Source organism: Cricetulus griseus, chromosome 4 (assembly GCF_003668045.3).
Source record: "Cricetulus griseus strain 17A/GY chromosome 4, alternate assembly CriGri-PICRH-1.0, whole genome shotgun sequence".
NCBI lineage: Eukaryota > Metazoa > Chordata > Mammalia > Rodentia > Cricetidae > Cricetulus > Cricetulus griseus.
Window position 1 is genome coordinate 83,207,037 of NC_048597.1, and position 24,711 is coordinate 83,231,747.

At 45.3% G+C, this 24,711-nt stretch overlaps 1 protein-coding gene across 1 annotated transcript in view; it reads right to left on the reverse strand.

The window, feature by feature from the left end:
- Positions 1 to 24,711, reverse strand: part of Flt3 (fms related receptor tyrosine kinase 3) — an 85,301-nt gene that overhangs the window by 15,047 nt on the left and 45,543 nt on the right. The window contains exons 7-17 of the mRNA XM_035444153.1: positions 24,385 to 24,524; positions 24,147 to 24,300; positions 22,478 to 22,646; positions 10,309 to 10,412; positions 9,331 to 9,439; positions 8,742 to 8,920; positions 7,713 to 7,819; positions 7,499 to 7,631; positions 7,146 to 7,250; positions 2,553 to 2,663; positions 1,240 to 1,393 (exon numbers count right to left, since the gene is read on the reverse strand). Of these exons, the coding sequence (XP_035300044.1) occupies positions 1,240 to 1,393; positions 2,553 to 2,663; positions 7,146 to 7,250; positions 7,499 to 7,631; positions 7,713 to 7,819; positions 8,742 to 8,920; positions 9,331 to 9,439; positions 10,309 to 10,412; positions 22,478 to 22,646; positions 24,147 to 24,300; positions 24,385 to 24,524 (1,465 nt within the window). The remainder of the gene's footprint in view (positions 1 to 1,239; positions 1,394 to 2,552; positions 2,664 to 7,145; positions 7,251 to 7,498; positions 7,632 to 7,712; positions 7,820 to 8,741; positions 8,921 to 9,330; positions 9,440 to 10,308; positions 10,413 to 22,477; positions 22,647 to 24,146; positions 24,301 to 24,384; positions 24,525 to 24,711) is intronic.

Sequence of the window (24,711 nt, forward strand, 5' to 3'; positions counted from 1 at the left end):
CTATTAAAAATAAATTTGTTCGTTATTTACATTGTTCTCTTCTGGGCAGACTTTTTTTTTTTTTTTTTTTTTTTTTTTTTTTTTTTTTTTTTTTTTTTAGAAAAAGTACAGTTCATCAGAAGAACTTGTAAATGGAAAGCACACTGCTGACCTGTCAGTGGTACCCTGTGTACATTAAGAACATCTGTGTACTGGGGTTTGCAGATCCAACCTGGGTACAAGGGGTCATTCAGTCACCATCGCACTGTAAGCTGGCTACTTAAAACAGAAACTGGGGTGGTAAATGATTTGCTGTGTCCTGAAGTTTACAGAGAAAGGAGCAGTGTTCTGGCTGGTCCTAAACCCAAACCATTGTCTCCAAGTTCACACAGTGCAGAGTTTACAAATGAAGCACTGTGCAATCTCTTTAAAGCAGTTTGCTTGCTCTTTGGGTTTCTGCTGTGCTGGGAATGTAGCTGGGGCCGTACATGCCTTGCGAACGCCTGCTCTGCCTCAAAGGTGTCCGTCCCCCAACTCAGCACCCTCCTCTTCTGTAAAGCAGCTCTCCTTCCTCTATGGAGTAAACAAAGGGCTACAACAGACTCTTTTCAAGCACATCCGATAGATGCCTGCACTGATACAACGGGGCGTGGCTCAGCATTTCCCCAACATATGAGTTCACCCCAATTTATAACTTTCCCTTGGGAAATGGCTCAGTGCTCCAGTACACAGATATTCTAAATAAACTGCCAGGTTATTTAACACCCCGGTGACCAAAATGAAGCAAAGGAGCTAATTATTGGTCACGCATATCTGTGTTGGGGTAGTTTCTCTGTTGGGAGTGTGCATGGCAGGCTGGGGGTGAGGCTCAGTGGTGGAGGATGCATCACACCTTGGGTTTGACCCCACACCCACACACAGATAATATATAAGTTACAAATCAACAAATAAATGAGGCATAGTAACAGGTGAGCAGTAACAACAGGTGGTCAAAGAGTACGATGCCGATAATACCTGTTTGTAAAGTTACTTAAAACCTAAGGATTATTTATTTCTGGGCTTTCCTATGTCATATTTTTGGGCCATGGTTTACTGTGGGAAACTGAAACCTTACTAAGTAAAAGATGAGCTAATGGAGCAGAAGTCCACAGCACAGGCTAACAACTCCCTGGGGTCACAGTGCTTGTCAGGGTTGTGTGTGTGTACACATAGTGGTCATTGTATGTCTCTGTCCCATGAGTAGATACATGTGTCTCTTACCTGGAATTTGAATGTGACTGGAAAGTGGGGTAAAAACTGAAATTATGCTCCTTGAAAATCTCTGTCCATGTCCTGTGGAACTTTTCTCTTTTACTTCTCAGATAGTTGAGGAGGTCGCCATAGCAACAATACTCAAAAATCAAGTACACTGGCCCTGCAACAGTTAAATTTTAGTTATAGGTGGGCAAACGCCAAGTCGTGCTTCCAGAATCCCATGTAGCATGACAGAGTCTGTGACTTTTCAGCGCTCCCCTTCCAGAAAGGGCTTTGTTTGTTTGATCTCTCTGTGTAGCCTTGGCTGACCTGGAACTTGCTCTATAGACCAAGCCGGCCTCAAAGTCACAGAGATCAGCCTGCCTCTGCCTTGTGAGTGCTGGGATTAAAGGCCCGGAAGTTACTTTTTAAGAGCCCATTTCTTAGATTTTACATTCAGTCTCAGTTTGGGGCTCAAACATCTGTCTTATAGCTCTGAACAAATGACTTCACCATTTCCAATGGGTGTGTGATATGAGCTCTGAAACTAATTTCACTACTGCATTTAGGCCATCCTGACAGTGTAGGGAGGAGCTCAGATACCACAACAGGAAAGTGCAGGGTGGAGGTTGTTTTTCAGGAGGTTAGAATTTTGTGATAGAGTAGCTGAAAAAGAGGACCGTATGCTCTACAGAGTGGTCAATGTCTAATTCCACTTGAACTGGGGCCGAGGAAAGAGTGAAAATGGGAAAAAAGACCGGGCAGTGGTGGCACATGCCTTTTATCCCAGAAGCAGATCTCTAAGTTGGAGGCCAGCCTGGTCTATAGGGCTATTTCCAGGCCAGCCAGGGCAGTTATACAGTGAAGCCCTGTCTCAGAGAGAGAAAGCCAGGGAGAGCCAGAGCCAGAGAGACACAGAGTGAGAGAGACAGACAGAGACACAGAGGGGGGGAGAGAGGAAGGGGGAGGGAAGACAGGCCTCTCTGCCTCCAGGAACAGCAGCTTGGAACAGGTGTTTTATCTGCATACATTACCTGACAGTGTGCATGCTCCCAGGTGCTCTATCTGCATACATTACCTGACAGTGTGCATGCTCCCAGGTGCTCTATCTGCATACATTACCTGACTATGCATGCTCCCAGGTGTTCTGTCTGCATACATTACCTGACAGTGTGCATGCTCCCAGGTGTTCTGTCTGCATACATTACCTGACAGTGTGTATGCTCCCAGGTGTTCTGTCTGCATACATTACCTGACAGCATGCATGCTCCCAGGTGCTCTATCTGCATACATTACCTGACAGCATGCATGCTCCCAGGTGTTCTGTCTGTATACATTACCTGACAGTGTGCATGCTCCCAGCAGATTCACAATGTTGTCATGGTGTCCCAGCTGAGTCATCATTTTGAGCTCTGACATGAGCGCCTCTTTTTCACAACTGTCAGCTTTTTCTGTTAATGGGGGGGGGGGGCAGAAACAATGCTGACCTCCAGTACCTGGATGTTGTTTTATAAATCAAAAAATTTCCCCAGTTCAGATGACAATTTACATAATTTCAAAACCGTAAGAGAAAGGCTGACACGGAAATAAGACATGATTTTTGATAATAATGTCCTATGTTTTAAGACAGAATTTAAAGACATGAATTAAAAATGTTGACTATATGAATATATTCTTTGCTTAGACCTTCCTTAAGACAGGGTCTCAACTCTGATCTCAAAGTCACCATGTAGATTAGGTTAGTTTGAAACAGAATCTCCTGAGACCTGCCTACCTTTACCTCCTGAGTGCTGGGATCAGTGTGCACTGCCATGTCCAGCAAGAATATATGTTTCTACTAGATTTTCCCCCACCAACAAAAACAACACCCATCCCCACCCCAGCTCTCAAGACAGGCAGACAACATGATTGTCCTAGTGGAGAAGGGGCTGGGTAACAAGAAGGCCAGGAGGAGCTTCAGCAAACACAGTTGCCTTTAACTCTAAGCTGGTCCTCTGGTCTAAAAACATCCATTTCTAAGTATGTCTGACAGGGAAAAGTTAGAAGAGACAATGCATTTACACTCTAGCCAATGCAGTCTTTCCAGGGAAGGGACTGAAACAGTGTGGCCAACTGTACTCACAGCCTTGCTAGGAAGCAAGAACAAGAATGTCACAGCAGCTGGGCATTGGTGGCTCATGCCTTTTTCCCAGCACTCGGGAGGCAGACGCAGGTGGGTCTCTGAGTTCGAGACCAGCCTGGTCTACAAGAGCTAGTTCCAGGACAGCCTCCAAAGTCACAGAGAAACCCTGTCTCGAACAAAAAAAAAAAAAAAAAAAAAAAAAAAGAAAAGAAAAAGAAAAAGAAAAAAAAGAGTGTCACAGCATTCCTGTCACTGAGGCCAGTGTAGCTGCTTGGGGACCCCCACCTCAATAGGTTTTGGAGCCCCAGGGACAGGGTACCATTTTTCTTAGGAATCTCTACTTCAGGCTCCATGCACTCTTGGTTCTATACAAACACTGCTGTCTTATAAAAGGGACTTGATCATCTGGAGTTCTGGCATCTGCAAAGGGGACTGTGGAACCAACTTCCTAAAGAAACTGGGGATGACCATACAAGATAAAGGAAATACAACGAAAGAACTGTGAGGTTACACTAGGGGGACACAGAACAGCCAGAAGAGGCAGGGAGAGGGGTCCACTGGATCCCAAAGGAAGCTGAGTGAGTCTCCTGCAGTGAGACTGGATATTGAAGCCCACTGAAGGCTGAAGCAGCAGAGTCCATAGTATTAAGAAAGAATAGCACAGGAAATGCCACGAGCTACTCTCAGAAAGCTTTGGACTGATGCAGCTGGTGAGACATGAACTGGAGAGCCAAACAAACATAGCTGTGCTAGAATTCTGAGAGAAGTCTATACAGTGCTCTGTAATTTACTGTAGAAAACTTGATTGTTTTGTTTTGTTTTTAATGGTAGGATTAAACTCAGGGCTTCAAGCACACTCTGTATGTGTTCTACTCCCTAGCTACATCCATAGCCTCCAAGGACTTGATCTTGCCCATGGCACGAGAGTAGGCTTCCCTAAGGAAGTGATGTCTAAGCTGACATCTGAAAGATGAGTAGATTCCTAAAGTGAAAGGGGAAGAGCAGGTGGAAGAGTTTACCTGTGCAGAGGTTGTGGGTGGGGAAGCAGGGTGGGTGCTGTGGGGAACTGAAAGGAGGCACGCTGAGAAGGATGGGTAAAAAGGCTGAGCCTGGGCTGAATTGCCCAAAGCTGTGGGAACCATTTTCAGAGCAATAGAAAGCCACTGGCACACTCCTTTAATCCTAACACCCTGGAGGCAGAGGCAGGTGAATCTCCGTGTTCGAGGCCAGCCTGGTCTACAGAGTGAGTTCCAAGACAGACAGGGCTATGTAGAGAAACCTTGTCTCAAAAACAAACAAACAAACAAAAAAAAAAGAAAGAAAGAAAGAAAGCTAAGGGCAATGCATCATTGCCATGCCCTGCCCCAGCACACGGTCCCCAGCAGAAGATGCAGGGTGCCTGCTTTGGAAACTACCATTGGTGGCCATTAGAGACAGAACTGGGTCACCATGGAGACAGAAGAGGATGTGCCCAGCAGACACTGTGCAGGAAACCTGTTGGGGAAGGGAGGAAGGGGCCCAGTGATGAGTACCCGCTTCCTCATTTCTATTACTGTGTGGAATGTGGGCTCACAACGTTACTCCTTACATTACTGACCAAATTGGCATAGAGACGGGGTTCAGGGCTGGGGGGCTTCAGCTTGGATGAGTGACACTGAGAAGCAAGTATGTGGGCACACGAAGCCAAGGCTTAGAAGGGAAATGGTTATGAGAGCCCTTAATACAGAGGATGAAGCTGGGTTCTAGAGGGTGGTCCACGGTGAGTGTGCAGAGTGAGTGGAGATAGGAGGAACTCCACACAGGAAGCTGATGGTGCCACTATTACAACAGTCATGCTATCTAACCAGCCTAGGAACCTGCAGCAAATGAACAGACAATGGACAAGTGGCTCACAGGATGGGTTTATTGAGCTGTGAAGAACAGGATTATGCCATATGGATAGATGGAACTAGAGACTGTCATGTTAAGTAAAAAAAAAAAAAAAAAGCCAAACTCAGAAAGACAAAGACCATGTGTCATCTTTCATATGCAGAATCTAGATCCAAAGAAAAAAGGCACAGCAGTAGAAGGGAGCCATTTGGGGAAAGGAAATGACCAACTGGAGGAAGAGACTGATGAGAGAGGGTGATGGGAAGTGGTGAACAGGACCAAAGTATGTTTTAGATAAATGTATGAAAGTGCCACAATGACACCCTTTATTTTGTGGAACTAAGATATGCTCACGAAGAAAAACAATGCAAAAGAGATCTATGTATTTGTGATCCAGATTTAACAAGGGATAACGTTCTGATACTGCTTCAGGGTTTTTGTACCTTGCAGATGGAGAAAGGAATCCATCCCTTTTCACACCCTGAACTTGATCTGTAGTAAAATGTATGTATCCTAAACCAAGATATACACACACACACACACACACACACACACACACACACACACACACACATACATACACACACAGTGGTTTTGCTTAAAAAAACAAAACTAGATGGAAGAAGAGCTAGCAAAGGACTGAGATGCAGTCAGGGATGTAGGAGGAAACCTAGGGTGTGGGAAACAAGGAGGGAGGTGCTCTGAGATGGAAGGGCACCCAGGAGCATCTGACACCTAATTCTAGTAACAGGAAGATTGCACTGACCATGGGCTTAGCTGCTTGGAGGTGTTGACGCTCAGAAAACAATGCCCAAAGCCCCCAAACAAAGCATGGTAGCTTTGGACTAAAGGAGCCTTGAGGTGTCTCTACCCTTTCATACCACCCTCACCCTACTCTTATCTCTTGATCCTCTTTCAGTTCAAAGCCCAAAGATGGACCTTCTGAAGTTCCTTTATCTGCTGTGAGAAATCCCCTTCCTGGGAGAAATGCAATTGCTATGAAATCTTGGAAAGATGAGACTAAAAGTCTCTACACCCATGACACTCTACCCAGAAAGACTACAAAAGTCACCAAAGAGACTTTATTATATGATAAGACAGACTACACACACACACACACACACACACACACACACACACACACACACCTTCCATTCCTCCAAGAATACAAGCTTCTTTCTATAACTCAGGATGTATAGAAGTCAGTCACCTGGCTTGGAGGCTCAGCCTGTGTGAGAGCTCTGTTCCGAAGGTTTCTGTGTGCCATTTCTCCTCTAAGTCTGCATGCTGCAGCTCACTTCAGTGTGTGTGTGTGTGTGTGTGTGTGTGTGTGTGTGTGTGTGTGTGTGGTGGGTGAATTCCCTTACCGTTACAGAGACTACTTTAGCAAGAGAGTGGGCCAGCAAGGAATGAGGTCATACACCTGTAATCCCAGCTTTCCTGATGTAAAAGCTAGAGAGTTGAGAGTTTAAGGCCAGCCCGAGCTATACAGCAAGGCAGGGCGTTACAGAATGAAGAGCTGGAGATGTATCTCTGAGGTAGAGGGCTTGCCTAGCAGGCACTAAAGCTCTGGATTCAATTCTTAGCACTGGGTTTAAAAATCAGGTGAGGATGCCCTTGCCTGAGGGTGGATGCCAGATGGGAGTGGAGGGTGTAGAGTGGGAAGTGAGAAGTCCCTGGTTTGTCCTCCCCAGAATCTGTGTCAAACTGTAACACAGGAGTCAATAAAAACTGAAGGAAGAGAGAAGAGGAAGAAGTGGGGTTTGCCTTCATGGCTTATACTCCTTACTTTACGAGCCTATCTGCTGCTTGCTCCTTATTAACCTTGATTCTTGGCAAACAGGAAGCATCAGAATAGTGGGAGAGAACAGAGGAGAGGGGAGGCAGCTGCTCCCTATCTCGGAGCAACTTTGCTATGATAATCCCACATTTTGCACTGTACCTTTTAGCATTTTCACCGCCACCTGAATTGAGACTCCCGTTTTACTAATCCCATAGGCTGTTGCATTCATCACTCTCCCGAAAGCACCGGACCCCAGGACTTTCCCTGCAAAGATGGGGTAAGCCACGTGTTAAAGATTTTGCAAGGATACCGGAAGGTGGTGGCACACACCTTTAATCCCAGCACTCGGGAAGCAGAGGCAGGCGGATCTCTGTGAGTTCAAGACCAGCCTGGTCTACTGAGCAAGTTTCATGATAGCCAGAGCTACACAGAGAGACACTGTCTGGAAAAAAAAAAAAAGATTTTTCAAGGAAGAGGAAATGCCACAGAAACTCGGATCATTCGGTCCTTACCAAACTCTAAGTTTTCTCTTGGAAACTCCCACTTGAGGTCGTATTCACAGTCCCTGAAGTCAACATAGAAGTACTCATTATCCAGGGGTCCGGTCACCTGGATCATCTGCAGCTGGCTTTCGTACCTAAATTGCTTCAGAGATGGACAGGGAGTCAGCGACGGTCTGCAGCGCTGCAGAGCCAAGACAGGGATGAGCCTTCACTGCGCTTTTACCTTTTTGTACTTGTGACAGATCAGCACAGTCAAAACGATGATGAAGGGAAGACAAAGACCAATCGTTGCATAGAAGGAGATGTTGTCCTGGATGAAAAGGAAGGGGCCTGCAAGGGAAGCAGTCTCTAGGCAGTGAGATAAAATTCCTGTTTGCAGTTAAAAGCAGTTACCCCTCTCTATTTAGACCCTCTCAAATCCTATTCAATGTAACCACCATTCTCAGACTTATGGGTATTTTGTGAATTCTGGGCGCGCCATAGAAAATCAAGTGTCTGCCTGTATGTGTGTCTGTATACCATGTGCATGTCTGGTGCTCTCATAGGCCAGAAGAGGGCAGCAGATCCCCTGAGGCTGGAGTTAATTGGTGGTTGTGAGCTACTTAATGGCTGTTGGGAACTGAACCCTGGCCCTCTACAAGAGCAGCAAATGCTCTTAACTGCTGAGCCATCTCTCCAAAGCCAGAGCTTTGACTTATTTGCTTGCTTTGTTTTGCATTTTTCTGAGGCACGGTCACTATATAGCCCAGACTGGACCTGAACTTAGGATCTTCTTGCTTCTGCATCTGGAATGAGAGATGGGCTGTGTCTACCACTCCTGGTTTCAATTAATCAATCTTATCCAGCGACTCTAAACTATTAGCGCAATGTTAGTAAGACTCTAAACACAACCCCAAGATATAGAATGGCAGGCTAAAAGTAAATAAGGGAATTAACAAAACTGAAAAGGACAGAAATTCCAGATTACTAAGTCTGTTTTGCTGTAACTTTGGTAGCTATTCGCCCCTCCAAGAGTTCACGGGACTCCACAGTACTGGTGACTCAATACCTAAGGAGAACTGGGTCCCGAAAAGTAAAATGGGGCAAGAGTCTGTCTGGGGAGTCTTGCCTGACTCAAAAAATATCTCACACTCACTCAGAACTACACTGCCTTATAAAAATTCCCCAGCAAAAGCCAGCCACTGTGGTTGACTTCGACTGGGGAATTTCTGGGGACAGCGTGGGTTCATCACAACAGCAAATGTCTGCATACCTGGTGAGTTTAAAAGGATGGTTTCACAAGACGTGCCCACGGAATTGTACGCACAGCATTTGACCAGAAAACCCTTTCCAGCCTGACTCATATTTAGGGTACTGCTTGACACCCACTGTCCAAACACTTTCCTGTTAGCCTTTTTATTCCAAACTCCTTCTGGGATTTCCTCGGTGCAGCTGAAAAACAAACAAACAAACAAAATGGCAGGAAGGGAAGTTAGGTGGGCGGGGTCATGGTAAGACCAGAAATCAGGGTTTCTACCAGTGGGTCCCAAAGAAACAAGCTGTGGCCATAGGGAATGACAGCAGGGTCAGGCACGCATTTCTTCCTTAAGCAGTATTCATGACAAAAGGACAGGGAATCTTACTCCTGTTCTCCTTCTCCCTCTCTTTTTCTTTTTCCTTTCCCTCTCCTCCCTCCCTTCCTTCCTTCTTGCATTTTGGAATAGGGCCTCACTATGTACCCTATGCTGGCCTCAAACTCTAAGATCCTCCTGCCTCAGCCTCCCGAGTGCTGGGATTACAGGCGTGCACCACCATGTCCAGCTTGGCTCTTCCATTTCAAGAGACGTCAAGCTTCTCATTACTTGAGAGACTTGTCGGAACACTTCTTCCAGGTCCAAGAGGGTAATGGGTATCCAACGGAGGAGCAGGATGCCTGACTGGCTGAGGTCTTCGCTAGCACTTCAGGTTTCTCTGCAGAAAGTAACAGGCACATAAGGTCATGGAAAACAGGTCTTTCTAGAAACAGCTCAGAGCTGACTTCAGCTTAGACGGCCTGTTTACTCCAGGCACCATGTGCCCCTGGGGAAGCCCCTCATTTATGATTTCTCAAATCTTTGGTTGGTTCCTTCTTCCTCTGTCATACAATCTAATTGACTGGTGGGGCAACACCTCTCTGTGGCTCACCTCCTAGAGGGAACTGAGGGACAGAACCTCCATCTAACTGTATACTACAACACAATACTCAGATTCAAAAATCTAATGAAATGTATCGTCTTTTTCTTACTTTTGCATAGACCAAAATGAAAATCATTAAAACAAATCAACAACAGATAACTCTACAGCCTTTCCTTTGTGTTCATGTCAAAGTGTCAAGTCAATAAAGTCACAGCACCAGGGCACAGGCACATAGGAGACAGAACATGTCTTGCTCTGAGAATAAATATAAAAAGGGACATATGTAACTAAAGTCAACATACAAGAAGCACGTAGCTTACAAAAGCAGTTTCAGGGGCTGGAGAGATGGCTCAGCGGTTAAAAGCACTGTCTGCTCTTCCAGAGGACCTGGGTTCAGTTTCCAGCACCCACATGGTGGCTCACAATCTCTTGTAACTCTGGTTTCAGAGGAACAGCCTCCCTCTTCTGGCCTTTGGGGGTACTGCATGCATGTGGCACAGAGCTATCCATTCAGGAAAAATACTCACATACACAAAAAATAAATAAATCTCTTTAAAAACAAAAACAAACACCAGTTTGATAGCATCCCTTCTAAGATGTGTTTGGCTTTTCTTGGTTAAAAATTAATAGGGCATAAGAGGTGAGAAAAATGAGATTTAACTTACTTCTTATATTCAGTGTGAACATTTTGGTGAACTGCGCATCATCATTTTCTGCGTGGAATATGTACTCGCCTGGCTTGTTCTTATGATCACAAAATTTAGATATGCTGTTTGAGAAAAGTTAAAGATGAATTTAGCCCAGTGCTTCCAAGAGAGGCTAGAGTGAAGAACAGTCACCAGACAAGGAGGTACCTCTATTCCAACCCTTGCTCCTCAAAGTGCCTGGACACACAGCCTTACCACCAGCATGTGCAGCATCTGAGGACTTTGTAGAAATGCAAACATACTTTCTAGAGTTAGAGCTTGCTGGGGTTCCTTGGAGAGATAGGAAGCCCCTGGCCTGCTCCTACATAATTCACTTTGACGTTCCAGGATACAGATGAATCCCTGTAGGTTCTTTCTCCTTCCTGAATTGAGTGAATCCCTGGTGATCAACCAATCATCCATGATCCAGTGATCAGCCATTGACTTATACATGGCAGTTAACACTAGTGAAGGTCTGAGCTGGGCACTGGTGGCGCACGCCTTTAATCCCAGCACTCGGGAGGCAGAGGCAGTCGGATCTCTGTGAGTTTGAGACCAGCCTGGTCTATAAGAGCTAGTTCCAGGACAGGCACCAAAGCCACAGAGAAACCCTGTCTCGAAAAACGAAAAAAACAAACAAACAAACAAACAAACAAAAAACCACACTAGTGAAGGTCCAAACCACTGACTTCTCAGATCTTTAACTGAACTGGGCAAACTCCAGTGACTACTTGGGTTGCACATCAAGCATGTGTTTTCACAGGAACAATTTCATATTGTGGGAAAACCACAATACTTACTAGGCCTACGGGAGCTGGAGACTGTAGTGGGTTACTGGCTAGAGTTAGAGAAAGTAAGAAACTACTGAATATGCTTTCACAACCCGGTGTGACAAAGACCAAAAGAAAAGGAAAAGTGCTTGCTCATGAGATATTGATTTTATGTATTTTATTTTCATTAAATTTTAGTATTTTTTTAAAGTTATAAAAACAACAAACTAATGGGTCATTATGACATTTTCACACATTGTCATTATCTCTGTTCTACTTTGTCCCCCTCCCCTGAGTTCTTCCCATGAGAAAATATTTAATTAGACCATAACTTACTTGAAAATGTGTGTGGGGAGAGGGAAGCATGCAAATTCAGCAGGACAGGAAGGTAGGCAGGTGTAGGCGGAGTTTTTGTTGGCACTGACAGCTCCAAAATAAACTCACAGAGACTGAATATTAATTATAAATGCTCAGCCGATAGTTTAGGCTTGTCTCTAGCCAGCTCTCACAACTTAAATTAACCCACTTATATTCATCTATGTGCTGTCCCAAGGTTCATTTACCTCATCTATGAACTTCCTAGGTTGCTTCTTCCTTGTCTGGCTCACAACTCTGGAGACCCCGCCCTCTTTTTCCCCAGCATTCCTCTGCCCCTAAAATCCTGCCTAGCTATCAGTCTGTCAGCTCTTTATTAACCAATTGCTGAGAGCCTTTATCATTTATTAGAGAAGTAGCAATTAATATTCTAGGTATCAACCCACCATAATTAATTTCTGATGGAGAAAATACCCTGGTTGCTTTATTATCAAAAAGACCCCAGAGAAAGGAAATCCCTTCTCACCGGGTGTCAGTAGTGAGAGCAGCAGCCTCTGGATCTCACATAAACCCTTATTCCATTTAAACCTGCCCCACCTTTTAAATTTGCCCACATGTTTTACAAGTCATGTGTCCTCTGAGACTTAAGTTTGCCTAGACATTTTACAAGTCACATCTCCCCCATTTTGTCAAGACCTTACCTGCCTTCCCGACTCAGAGAGACATGCATACCTGGTATCTTTGCTATTGCCAGAGAATTGCTAATTGTGTCTGTAGGTATATAAACTGGAAATCTTATGGGATCTAGGAGAATTTTTAAGAAGAACTTTTAGATAATTTTTAAGAAGAGTATCTAAAGAAAACTTCAAGAGAGCTTTTAGAGAAAGAGCTTTTGAGGAGAAAACTTTTGGAGAGAAACTTTAAAAGAGAACTTAGGGGAAGAACATGTTTTGAAGAATAAAGAGCCTTGAGAAGAACAACATCTGTGTGGACTGATTTGTTGACCCTCAGATCTTATTTGTCAGCCTAATCTGCCTGTTGTAAGCCTCCTGCCTGAGCCCTTGCCAAGCAAAGAGTGTACAAAAAGGCTGTTCCACAGTAGGCAGGCATGCTGAGAAGATGGCTCAGCAGGAGCTCTTGTCATCAAGCCTGACAAGCCAAATTTCATCTCTGGAATGCACAAGGTGGAAGGAGAGAACTGACTCCCAGGGTTGTCCTCTGACCTCCACACACAATGCTTTTGGGCACACACACAGTAAATAACTGAGTGAAAGAAAGGTAGGCAAGAGCCATCACGAATGCCATCCTGAAGCCTGCTGTGCAGGATACAGATCTGAAAGTTCTCTTTAGCTTGCTTTCTGTCAACCTAACAGAGAGCTGAGGTAAATCAATGTATAGAGAACAAGCTAACTGGGGTTTGGAGTTAGGTTGCTCCAAACAAGCACAGGTTTGGAGGCTTCAATCCACAGTTGGCTGTCCTTGTTGCTCTGGGGCCTGTGAGGGGGTACAACATGTCAAGAGTGCAAGATACAGTGAGGAAGTCAAAGACAGGGAGTGGGGAGCATTCCCCACTTCAAGAGAGTCCACCCAATCATCCACAGGCTTCCCACGAGGCCTCACCAATCAAGGTTCTTTAACGTCTCCTAGCACCAGCCGGGGCTGTTGGTGGTACAGACCTTAAATCCCAGCACTCAGGAGGCAGAGGCAGGCAGATCTCTGTGAGTTTGAGACCAGCCTGGTCTACAAGAGCAAGTTCCAGCACAGTCTCCAAAGCCACAGAGAAACCCTGTCTCGGAAAACCAACCAACCAACCAACCAACCAACCAATCAAACAACAACAAAAAAACCCCAAAACATCTCCCATCTCCTAGCACCACTCTGGGTGTGGGGGAACAAGCCTTCAACAAGTAAGGGCCCAGCTATTCTCCTCCCATCTTCAAGAAGATTGTATCCCAAGTGGGCTATAAAACTCCTATTAGTGGAACAGGTAAAGCATTAAATTGAAGGCTTTTAGCTGCCCAAAGTAGGCAGAGGTCAGCATACAAAGTTCTGTGGATTTCACAGAGGCAGAATTGGAGTCAGCTTAGCCCAGAGGGCAAAAGAGACCAAGGGAAAAGCAACCACAATACTGAAGGCAGGAAGTCATAGGGCAGTGGGGCCTCCTGACCAAAGCAGAGGGAGGTACTGGGATGTCTGGGAAAAGAGGGCTCAGGGGGTAGAAGAGAGTCCACTGATTAAGATCCTTGAGAAAGTCTAATTATTCAGAGAGGTGAATACTGGAAGGAGATGCTATGGATGCCTGAGCACAATAGCCACAGCATGTGCAATTTTAGATTTGCTTGACTGTACTGGGAGAAGTTTATTGTTGGGAAGTCTGGAGATTACAGTGACAGTCTGGGAACCCATGGGTTCATTGAGCTACCAATAGAGACCTGATTCTATGGGAAGAATCAAGCCTCCAGCAGAAAATTTGGGGGGGGGGAGTGTGTTTCCGTTATCTCAGAATTTACAGTTCGACGTTAGAAGCAGACATAAAGGAGCAATTATGGGATGTGGGCATGATGACTCAAACCTTTATCTCAGCACTAGGGAGGCTGAGGCAGGAAGATGGTCGGTTCGAGGCTGAGCTGAGGTCCATGGGGAGATGCTGTCTCTAAAGCACACAAAGAAATGGGGAAGCTGAGCAGATAATAAACTAGGGTGTGGCAAGTTCTACCACAAGAGAAATAAAAGTTCACATTTGAGGTTTCAGAGAATGTTTCTAGGGAAGAAAGAATGGGAATGGGCAGGCCTGGGAGGCACTGGGGAAAACAAAATTGCAAGTGCCAACGTGCCAGCAGAATGCCAGAGGACCCCAAGAGACACCTGGAGAGCTGGAGCTCTGAGCCAGGGTTAACCTGGTACCAGCAATCTGGGTGCCCTTAACTCCTAGTGATATGGGAGTCATTTCTTGCACCTGTCAAAAGTTTGTAGCAGTCGGGCTGCAGAGAGGTATATGAATGCCGCTTGCCTGGCATGTACGCTGCCGAATTCAATCCCAGGACTACCAAGAATAAAATAACATGCTTTCAGTAATTAAAGGTTGAAAATTGTACACATTTTTTTCTCCAGTTCTTTCCCCTTTCTTTCCTTTGTTTTTTTGGGGGGGTGGGTGTGGTTATGGGAGGAGACAAAGTCTCACAATAGCCTGACTGACTGAGCTCCTTTTACAACTCTGTCTCTTTATTAAAAGGATTCTCTGGCAACCAGACTGACCTTGAACTTGCTATGAAAGGGCTCTGAGCTCCTGCTTCTACCTTCTGAGCACACTGTCTGGCTCTATGAAACCAGAGACTGAACCCAGGGGCAAACACTCTACCATCTGAGCTACTTCCGCAGTCCTCACTTCTTATCCTGGCGTACTCCAGGACAAGGGAAAAATAATGTGAAGTAAAGCAATAGAATGACTGTAGGAAAAGCCAAAGGCCAGTGGTGGGGGTGGCATGGGGGGTGGGGCAAACTACAGCAATTTCTAAGCTTCAGAGAGGGAAGAATGGCATGAGCCTCCAAAGCAGAAAATGTGATTCTCTCTGGACAATGGCCAAGGGCCTTGAAAAGGAAGGAAGAAGAGAATTCAAACAAACAAACAAACAAACAAAAGGCCCAGCCAGCACTAAGAGAACTGGCACACACCTGTAATCTCAGTACATAGGAAGCGGAAATGGGAGGGTAAGAGTTCAAGGTCAAGGGCTGGAGCGATGACTCAGTGGGTTGGTCTTTCAGAGGACCCAGATTCAGTTCCCAAAACCCACAATGTGACTCACAGATACCTATACCTCCACCAGAGGATCCAATGCCTTTTTCTGGTCTCCATGGCACTAAGCATGCACATACAAACATTCAGGCAAACACTAATACACAGAAAGTAAAAATACATAAATCCTTTAAAAAAAGAGAGAGAGAGTTCAGGTCTGATGTGGGTCACATAGAGAGCCTTGCTTATATCAAACAGAGTGAGAGAAGGAGACAAACAGAGACAGAGGGAGAGGGATGACTGAATGACACAGCTAGCCAGGGACAGGTTGGGGAAGAAACTAATGACCACACAACTGTTGTGGAATAATCTTTGTGTACACTGTGAAGATGTGTCACTCAGTTTGGTTTAATAAAAAAAAAAACTGAACAGCCAATAGGTAGGCAGGATTTTCTGGAAAGGGAGTTGCCAGCCAGACACAGAGGATGGGAGATGTTCAGGAAGAAAGGTAAAAGCCATGAGCCAGGTGGCAACATGTAGACGAACAGAAATGTGTTAATTTAAGTTATAAGAGCTAAACTATACATTAGAACCAAGCCTAAACTATAGGTTGAGCTTTTATAATTAATATGTCTCCCTGTCTTTTTTGTTTGGTTTTGTTTTTTGGTGAGCTGGTGGCCCAAAGAAAAATCTGACTACAGACAACCGTTTTGCACTGTGCGGAACAAAGCACACGGCTGCATGAAGATTCTTCTTTTCTGTCCTTTGTGCTGTCACCACAGGGTGTGGCTTGTCATAGAAAATGCCCCTGAGGTATTTTCCCTTCAACAACATCCAGGTGGGAAACTCATCACATAACTTAGTGGGACACAGAATCAAATCTCCAGATGGCTCTACCCATTTCCCTTCAGTCTCTAGTGTTCCAGGGTGATAGGCCTGTGTCACTACACCTGGCTTTCTCTCACCCTTAGGATCCCAGCAACAATCCGAGTTACCATCTGCTGATCCGGAGACCCAGAGCCTCATTTCTTCCAGGTTTTTTTTTTTCTTTGTTTATTTCTTTTTTGGTTTAGGAAAATTGATTTCACAGTGACATATCTTGGAGACTAAGACAAGGAATTGTCATTATAATAAGGAAGAGGGGGTTCATCCTGCCACCAAATTACCTTCTACTTCCTTGTATTTAGCCCCGAGAGGGAGGAGCTAAAAAAAAGGCCAAGCTTGGTCCAAGGGCTCAGGAATCCACTTATGATTCATAAAGAATGTTATATCTAAGGCCAGCCATGGTGGCACATGCCTTTAATGACAGTACTCAGGAGGCAGAGGCAGGTGGATCTCTGTGATCTACATTTTAAGCTCCAGGATAGCCAGTGCTACACAAGAGATCCTGTTTCAACTTCTAAAATCTATAATACTATATAGCTATTAAAATTATAACTAAGATATAATAGTACAACTATTAAGTTAAAGACACTTATTACATACATAAAGACAGGGTCTCACCATGTAGGCCAGGAAAAGGAGGAGCCAGGGTCACTGTTACATTAATAAAGCGAGATGCAGCAGAGTTGGGGCTTGTGGTGTTGCTCTAGAGTCAAATATCTTTTCCTTCTTTTCTGTATGTATTCAGGCTCACTTCTTCCCTACCCTGAACCCCATTCACTAAAAGGTAAATGTCAGCTCTGCCACAGGTCCTATCCAGAGGCTTCTGTGTCCCTGCTCTTGTCCTGAGCTAGTAGTCATCCAGACCGAGAACACGAGAGATCCCCTTGCTTTACTTTGAAAAAACTCAGTGAGTGCCTTGGTGGGGACAGAACCAAGACTCATGGAGGAGAGAATGAAATATCTCTGGGGAAAAGTTATGACAAGCTCATACTTTTCCTACCATGACACTAATGGGGATTTGGTGTTGATTAGGAAGTCTAGATAATTACTCCAAGTGAGGTGCGAACATTCGTCAATCTTTTTTTTTTTTTTTTTTTTCAGAAGTAAAAGGACACCATGGCAGCTGGAAACCGAACACAAGCACGGAAAGGCAAGCCCCAGTAAACCTTAGGGTGAGATTTGAGGAAGTGAATTGCAGAAATGAAGCTGTGAAGGTGGGGAAGCTGAGACTTCTGGCATACGCGATGACCACACTGAAGCTTCTGCAGGAATCCAGCTAGTACACAGATGGGGGAAAACAAAACAAAACAAAACCCAACCCTCCTGTCACTCTGCCACTCAACTCAGCTCTCAGAACACAATCAAGAAACTTTGCCACCCCACTCATCTCAAGCAAACTGCTGCATCTAGTGGGGGGGGTGTCTAAGGATGTGGGCTTCTTTGGCTTAATTAGTAAATTTGAAACTTTTCATCACTGAAAGTTAAACAGAGCTTGCGTTACCTCCCACCTCAACCCAGAGCCTACAGCAGACAGAAGATCACTGAGAAGCGGGTTCACCTCTCTCACTGTTCAGCTCTCTCAGCTTGGGAGAGCGCTGTCTGCTTCACCTTGGGCTTTAGTGGCCCTGCTACACCTGGTGCAGTTTTTATTCTCTGGGAGCCTTCAAAGAAATGCACACTAAGTAAGCTCTTGGTGGTGTGTGTGTGTGTGTGTGTGTGTGTGGGTGGGTGGGTGGGTGGGTGGTTTGTGGGAGACACCAAGGATTCAGCTTTCTCCTAGAAGTGATGATGACTCTACCGCATACGCATTTCCTGACTGAGGCTTTGGGCAGCGCTAGAGGCATGACAGGGCAGCCATCTTTATGGAGACTATAAATTCAGAGCCAATCCCAGGTGACAGAAATGATAGGGACAGAACTACTGAAGCTGGGATAGGAAGCTTCTGGGGTTCAGGCTTGCAGAATGGAGCCCTGGATGCAATGTGGCTACCTGGCTCAGTGGAGTGGCCCCTGACTGTGTGGCAGACATGGCTCTGTGATACTTCAAGAGGTTCTGTTGTGTATCACCATGTCACAACAGTGACAATATGTGTTGTCTGAGGAAGAAGGAAAGTGGCAGCATCTTGCCCACTCACATGGATGGCACTTTGCTGTGTAGTCCAGGCTGGCCTGGAGCTCAAGGTGTAGCCTAGGCTGGCCTGGAACTCACAGAAATCCACCTGTTTCTGTTTCTGGAATGCTAGAACCAAAGGTGTGCACCACCACTACCTAAAGGGACATTTGTTAAACTGAATTTAACTCCTCCTTTACCTGAGTCAGGTTCACAAATATCCTGGAATGCAAGGGGAGTCTAAGGCTGTGTTAGATCACACTGATGCAAAGGAGCCAGCAAGCAACTGTTCTTCTGAACACGGGCTGCCTTGTCATCACGAAGCTCCCTCCCTATCTGCTACTTCCAGAACTCAGGTTCTGGGTAAAAGTTTATTAGAGTCAGGCATGGTGAGTTCAAGGCCAGCTAGGTCTACATGGAAAATTCCTGGACAATCAGGGCTACATAGAGAGACCCTGTCCCAAAACAAGCAAGCAATTAAACAAACACAAGGGCTTATGAGAATAGGTGGGACAATGGAGACATTTTTGGTCAGTAATGACTGAGAGAAGGTAGATGAGCTGTTGGTATCCAATGAGTGGAGGTCAGGGATGTTGCTTAGCTGGTCTACAATGCTGACAGTCCTCTGCCATAGAGGGATGATTCAGTTCCTCTTGCTAGCAAGCTGAGCACACTGCTGATGGGAAACTCTGCACTCTCAGTTAACCTCACACTGAATCCTTGAACACCAGGATAACTTTTGTAAGAAGAGGTCCACAGCCCTTGGCACTCCCTGCATTACAACTCTAAAGATCCAGATTCAGAGCTGGGGAGGTGGCTTGGTGGACAAAGGACCTGAGTTCAGATCTGTACCATGTAAAAGACGGTGTTGCAGTGTGCTTCTGTAACCCTCAGGCTGATATAGGGGCCATACAGAGACAGGTGAATCCTGGGGCTTGATTGCCCACCAGTCTAGCCAAAAGGGTGAGCTCCAAGTTCAGTGAGAGTTTGTTTAAAAAATAGTGGGGGAGGCAAGAGAAATGACTCAGTGGTTAAGAGAACTTGTTTTTGCAGATGACCCAGGTTTGGTTCCTAGTCCACATGGTGACTCAACAACCATCCATAACTCTATTTCCAAGTAATCTGAACACACCACCAGGCACACATGCGATCCGATACCTGTGGTGATATATTATTTATGATTTATTAAAGCTTGCCTGAGGGTTCAGAATGCAAAGCTAGTCACATGCTGTGGTAATATCTTTTTGTTGTTGTTGTTGTTTTGAGACAGGGTTTCTCTGTATTGCTTTGGAGGTTGTCCTGGCACTTGCTCTGTAGACCAGGCTGGACTCGAACTCACAGAAATCTGCCTGCCTCTGCCTCCCGAGTGCTGGGATTGAAGGTGTGCATCGCCAATGCCTGCTGCTCTGGTGATATCTTACTTGAACAAATAAAGCCTGGCTGAGAGATCAGAGAGAAGGAGGAAGCCACTGCACACCTTACCTTATTAGCGTTTCAGCAGACAAGAAATCTATTTCCTGTTTCTCCCTGCTTATATCCCATTTCTGGCGGCTACCTCTTCCTGTCTGTCTGTACAGACCTCTAGACCTCTATGGTCATCTAGTGGCAAGCTCCATTCTGTGACACCCAGACAGGCTTTATTTGTTCAAGCAAGATATCACCACAACAAGCCATACAGCCAGGCAGTGGTGGCACACACCTTTAATACCAGGACTCAGGAGACAGGCAGATAAATCTTTCTGAGTTCAAGGCCACTCTGGCCTACACAAGAGTGAAGAGTAACAGAGCTCACACCTTTGATCCCAGTACTTGGGATCCCACACCTTTAATCCCAGCATTAGGGAGATGGAGACGGGAGTGATATGGCTGAGCAGAGAAAGGAATGAATATAAGGCAGGAGGAGACAGGAACTCAGAGCTTTTGCCTCTGAGGTCTCGTGGAGACAGGATTGCCATTTCAGCTAGGTAGAGCTAAGGTCTACTCACTTGGCTACTTTGCCAAGTCTCTTATCTTCAGCTTGAAGCTTGAAGCCCAATATCTGTTTCTAGGTTTTTATTATTCCCGTTACAAATACCCCACCAGGCACACATGTGATCTGATACCCCATCAGGCACATATGTCATCTGAGATCTCACCAGGCACATGTGTGATCTGACACCCCAACAGGCACATATGCATGGACACACATGCAAGCAAAACACTCATATGCATAAAATAAATAAATAATTTGTATATCTTGGAGAACAATAGAGGATGGCCTCTAGGGTTGATCTGGCCTCTGCATGTGGGTGCATACATATACACACACCCACTGGACACCCCCATCCCCAAGAAAATCCAGGGGTAGAGAGATGGCTCAGGGGCTAAAAGCAAATATTGCTCTTCCAGAAGACTTGGGTTCAATTTCCAGCACCCACATCAGGTAGCTCACAACTGTCTATAACCCCAGTTCCAGGGAATCTGTCACAGGCAGGCAAGTAGCACACACACACACACACACACACACACACACACACACACACACACACACACACACGAGATTAAAGATAAATTTTTAAAAAACAGTAACAACAAAAATCCAAACAGGGCTGGGGCTGTAGGTCCCAGTGATAAAGCACTTGGTTAGCATGCAAGGCTTAGGTCCCATCCCAGTACCTCTCTCTCTCTCTCAAACAAAGACCAATTACTAATCACTTATGGGAATTAAAAAAAAAAAAACCACAATATCTTGAAGCAAGTGAGAGCAGAATCAAGGTAAAAAAGAACTCATCACAGTGACCAGAGAGATCCAATACTATCGTCATGAGCCATAAACACAGCCACATTCTTCTTTTAAAAATTCCCTGCCAACTATGTATGGGAATTAAAAAGAAGACGGTAAATCATGTGCAATAGCTGATTTCTTTGACCCAGCATGCCTCAAACACAATCATTTAAACATAGCACCGATGTGGAAATTATTAATGAGATTTTACACTATATTTTAAACACAAAGTCTTTAAAACCCAGAGTGTATTTTACATCTCAATTTAGACCGTCCCAGTATGAAGTCCTCACTAGTCTAATGCTGGTGGCTACTGTGTTAAACAGCACACCTAAGACAAACCAGCAACAAAGGCCTTCGAATGAATTGTTGCCTAGCACATTAGTGCCAGCCACTTTGGAGGCCAAGGTAGGGTCGCCTGAACTCAAATATTCAAGTTCATTCCAGGCAACACCGAGAGCCCCTATCTGGAAAAGAAATCAAATCAAATCAGAAAAACTTGTCTCAATTTTGATTCAGCAGGTCTAGAATAGGAGCCATGAATCTACCTTTTAAGACAATTGCCCAGGTGACTCTCACACTTACGGATCATATGCTGAGAAACCAAGACTGTTCTAGACTGAAGACTTGCTGGAAAGAGGCCAACAATGCCTTGGCTCTCACAGTCAAATGTGAAGCCATGGGCTGTAAGAAATAGAAGGAGATGTGCTGCAGGTTTGCTTAGTCTGGCAGTTAGGAAAGCACACACACATCCTGCTCTCATGGAGGTCCTGAGTTGGGTTCACAGCACTCAAGTTCAGCAGCTCACAACTGCCTGTAACCAAGCCTCTGCCCTCTACGGACATTGCATTCACATGCAAAGACTTCGTACACATGTACACACACACACCTAAAACTACTAGAAATAAAATCTGAAAAGAAAGACAGAAGAGGCCCCATAGTCAAAGGAAGAAACCAGGGAAAAGCAGGCTTTTGCTTTTCAAAAAAGGAATGAGATTTTCTCCCTTAGAATATAGCTGAATAAGTCCCTGGGAGAATTAAATTGTCCTTTACCACTATGGTTGGGCTATTTCCGCATTTTTGTTTGAAAACATAAATCAGTACACCTATGGGTGATGTTTTCAGTTGGCAAGGAGGTTCGATTCCTCCATCGCTCACAACCGTACTTAGCCCCAGGGTACTGTCACAGCACAACACTCAAACAGGAAACCACAATCTCTTGACGGAAAAACTGCCAGGATTCTGTTTTCATACAGCAGGCTTTACTCCCAGACAAGAATGTGGGGCAGCTATCCTCACAGGGTGCCCTTTGCTTTCAGCCTTCAGTTCTTTAACCCAACAATAAATCAACTCACAAACTCATGGGGCTGAGTCTAGGGTTCAGTGTTTGGCTAGCACATACAAGGAAGGGTCCAGATTTGATCCTCAGTACAGTGGAGGAGGGGGAGGGTGTGTGTGTGTGTGTGTGTGTGTGTGTGTGTGTGTGTGTGTACTGAGAGAATTCACTTCCACAAATACAACCCTGTCCTTTGCAAGGGCGAGGGTGGAGAACTGTGCTCCACGCTGTCTCACCTGTATCCATCCTCCAGGCCACTTTGTTCACAAGGAAATGATGTTTGAGAGAAGGTCCACGTACATCGGATCCGTGGGTATGCTTGAAACCTGACCGAAAAGCAGAACTTTTCGTATGGGTCAATTTCATACTCTTCCCGTGAGCTGGTAGCATTTATGAATCCTTTTTCTGTAGACGGAAAGTTTACAAAGTAGATATTCACATTTGTATTAGGATGGTAAAATAATCTTACACACACACACACACACACACACCCCTCATAAAACAAAAAAAAACAGGGTTTTACTGTGTAGCTAACTTGGAACCTGAAATGTGGACCAAGCTGGCTTCATTAAGACTTACAATAAAACGATTTTTTTTTTAATTTGTCAGTTTAATGCAAGAAAGCACAGTCGCTTTCGAGCTGTAGGTTGGGGTAGTCCAAGAAGAAGCACAGGAGCTTCGGCCCCAGATGCCGGACTGAACTCATCTTTTATAGTCAGGATTTTACTAGGGATAGGACGTTAGAGCTGGAAGGGTGGCTCAGAAGCTGAAAGGGCACACTCCCCTTCCTGAGGACCCAGGGACAAACCCCATGTCAAAAAATCTCCAGGTACAAATCAATGCTCTATATGGTAAACAAAAAGCAACATGCACAAGGCTTCCTCATGATCCTCCATATTGTTCTGTCAAGAGCACAGCTGTCTCCTTAGGTGGCTCACATCGCTAAAGCCTTCACCCTAGGGTGACATCACCTATATGTGGTTGTTATTCTGAACCTCTTGAGGGCATGCCTCCATAATTCGCATCCACCCAGCGTGGGAATGGTTCTCACAGCCATGACTAAGCACATTCCCAGGACAAGGATTCATTAGGCAGGCATTTAGTACCAGGTTCTGGGACTCCAAGTATAGAAGGAACTGCCCCATCCATAGGAAGTTACGGTCTATGTAGGACAAAGTCAGGCAGACAGATTGATGCCATTGCAATGTGGTCTGAGCAAAGTCAGTGGCAAACTGGAGAGGAAGGCTAGAGGAAGCTTATCTTGACCACACTATTCTCACCAGTTTCCTTTACAACTTTTGGCTGGAGAGATGGCTCAGAAGTTAGAGCACTGGCTGCTCTTCCAGAGAACTTTCGTTCAATTCTCAGCATCAGCATGGTGGCTCACAGCCACCTGTAACTCCAGACCCAAAGGAACTGACACTTTCTTCTGGCCTCTGTAGGCACTACACATACGTTGGGGCACAGACATAGGTGTGGGCAAAACGCCCATGCATATAAATAAAAATAAAGTTTTTTTTTTTGTTTTTGTTTTTTTAAGTTACACTTACATATTGTGTTTTGGGTGGCACATTCGGCAAAGACCACATGTAGAGGTCAGAGAACAACCTACAGGAATCAGTTCTCTCCTTCTACCAGGGGTCCCAGGGATGGAACTCAGGCCATGATCATCTCTAGTGACTGAGCCATCTCACCAGCCTCCCTTTACAGTTTCCAAAAGCAACCACAAATACAAGTAGAGCTGAGTGTAGTGGCACATGCCGATAATCCCAGCACTCGGGAGACACACAGTTCGAGGCCAGACGATCTATACGGTGAGTTCCAGGATAGCCAAGGCTACATAGGGAGACTCTGTCTCAAAAAACAAAACCAAACAAACGAGCTTTCCCGAGCCACCTGTGTTACCTAGGATGGTCACCAGCGCTGACTGGCTGGGATGTTTTGAAGATGAGCAGGTGTAATATCCAGTGTTGTTTCTTCCCACAGAGGACACAAAAGCCAGCAGAATGCGGATCATAGCTCTGTTTGTGGAGTAGGTGCTCATCTCAAAGTAGCTGCCCTGTGTGTTAACGAAACAGGAGTCTGCAATTCAGGCTGCCAGCAGTGCAGGGGCGCTCGCTGTAAATACCAATGGTGCCATTACCTCCTCCAGGGCTTGGTTTTCTAGCTCCCAAGTGAGCCCAAATCCATAGTTCACATGGATGGCCTTGCACCTCATCCACAAGGGTTCCCCCACTTTCAGGAATAACTGAGGCAGTGTGGTCTGAGGAGCTTGATTTAGATCTAGAAGATAAAAATAACCCAATTAAGAAAAAAAAGTGAAGATGTTGAAAAGCAAAGGTGTCAGTGTCCCCAATATTACTAATAACAAATCAAAACGATCTTGAACTGAGAATAGCACAATGAAAGAGGCCAGCCTAGAGAAGCCCTGCACTCTGTCCCCAGAAATGACAAGATAGAACAATACTCC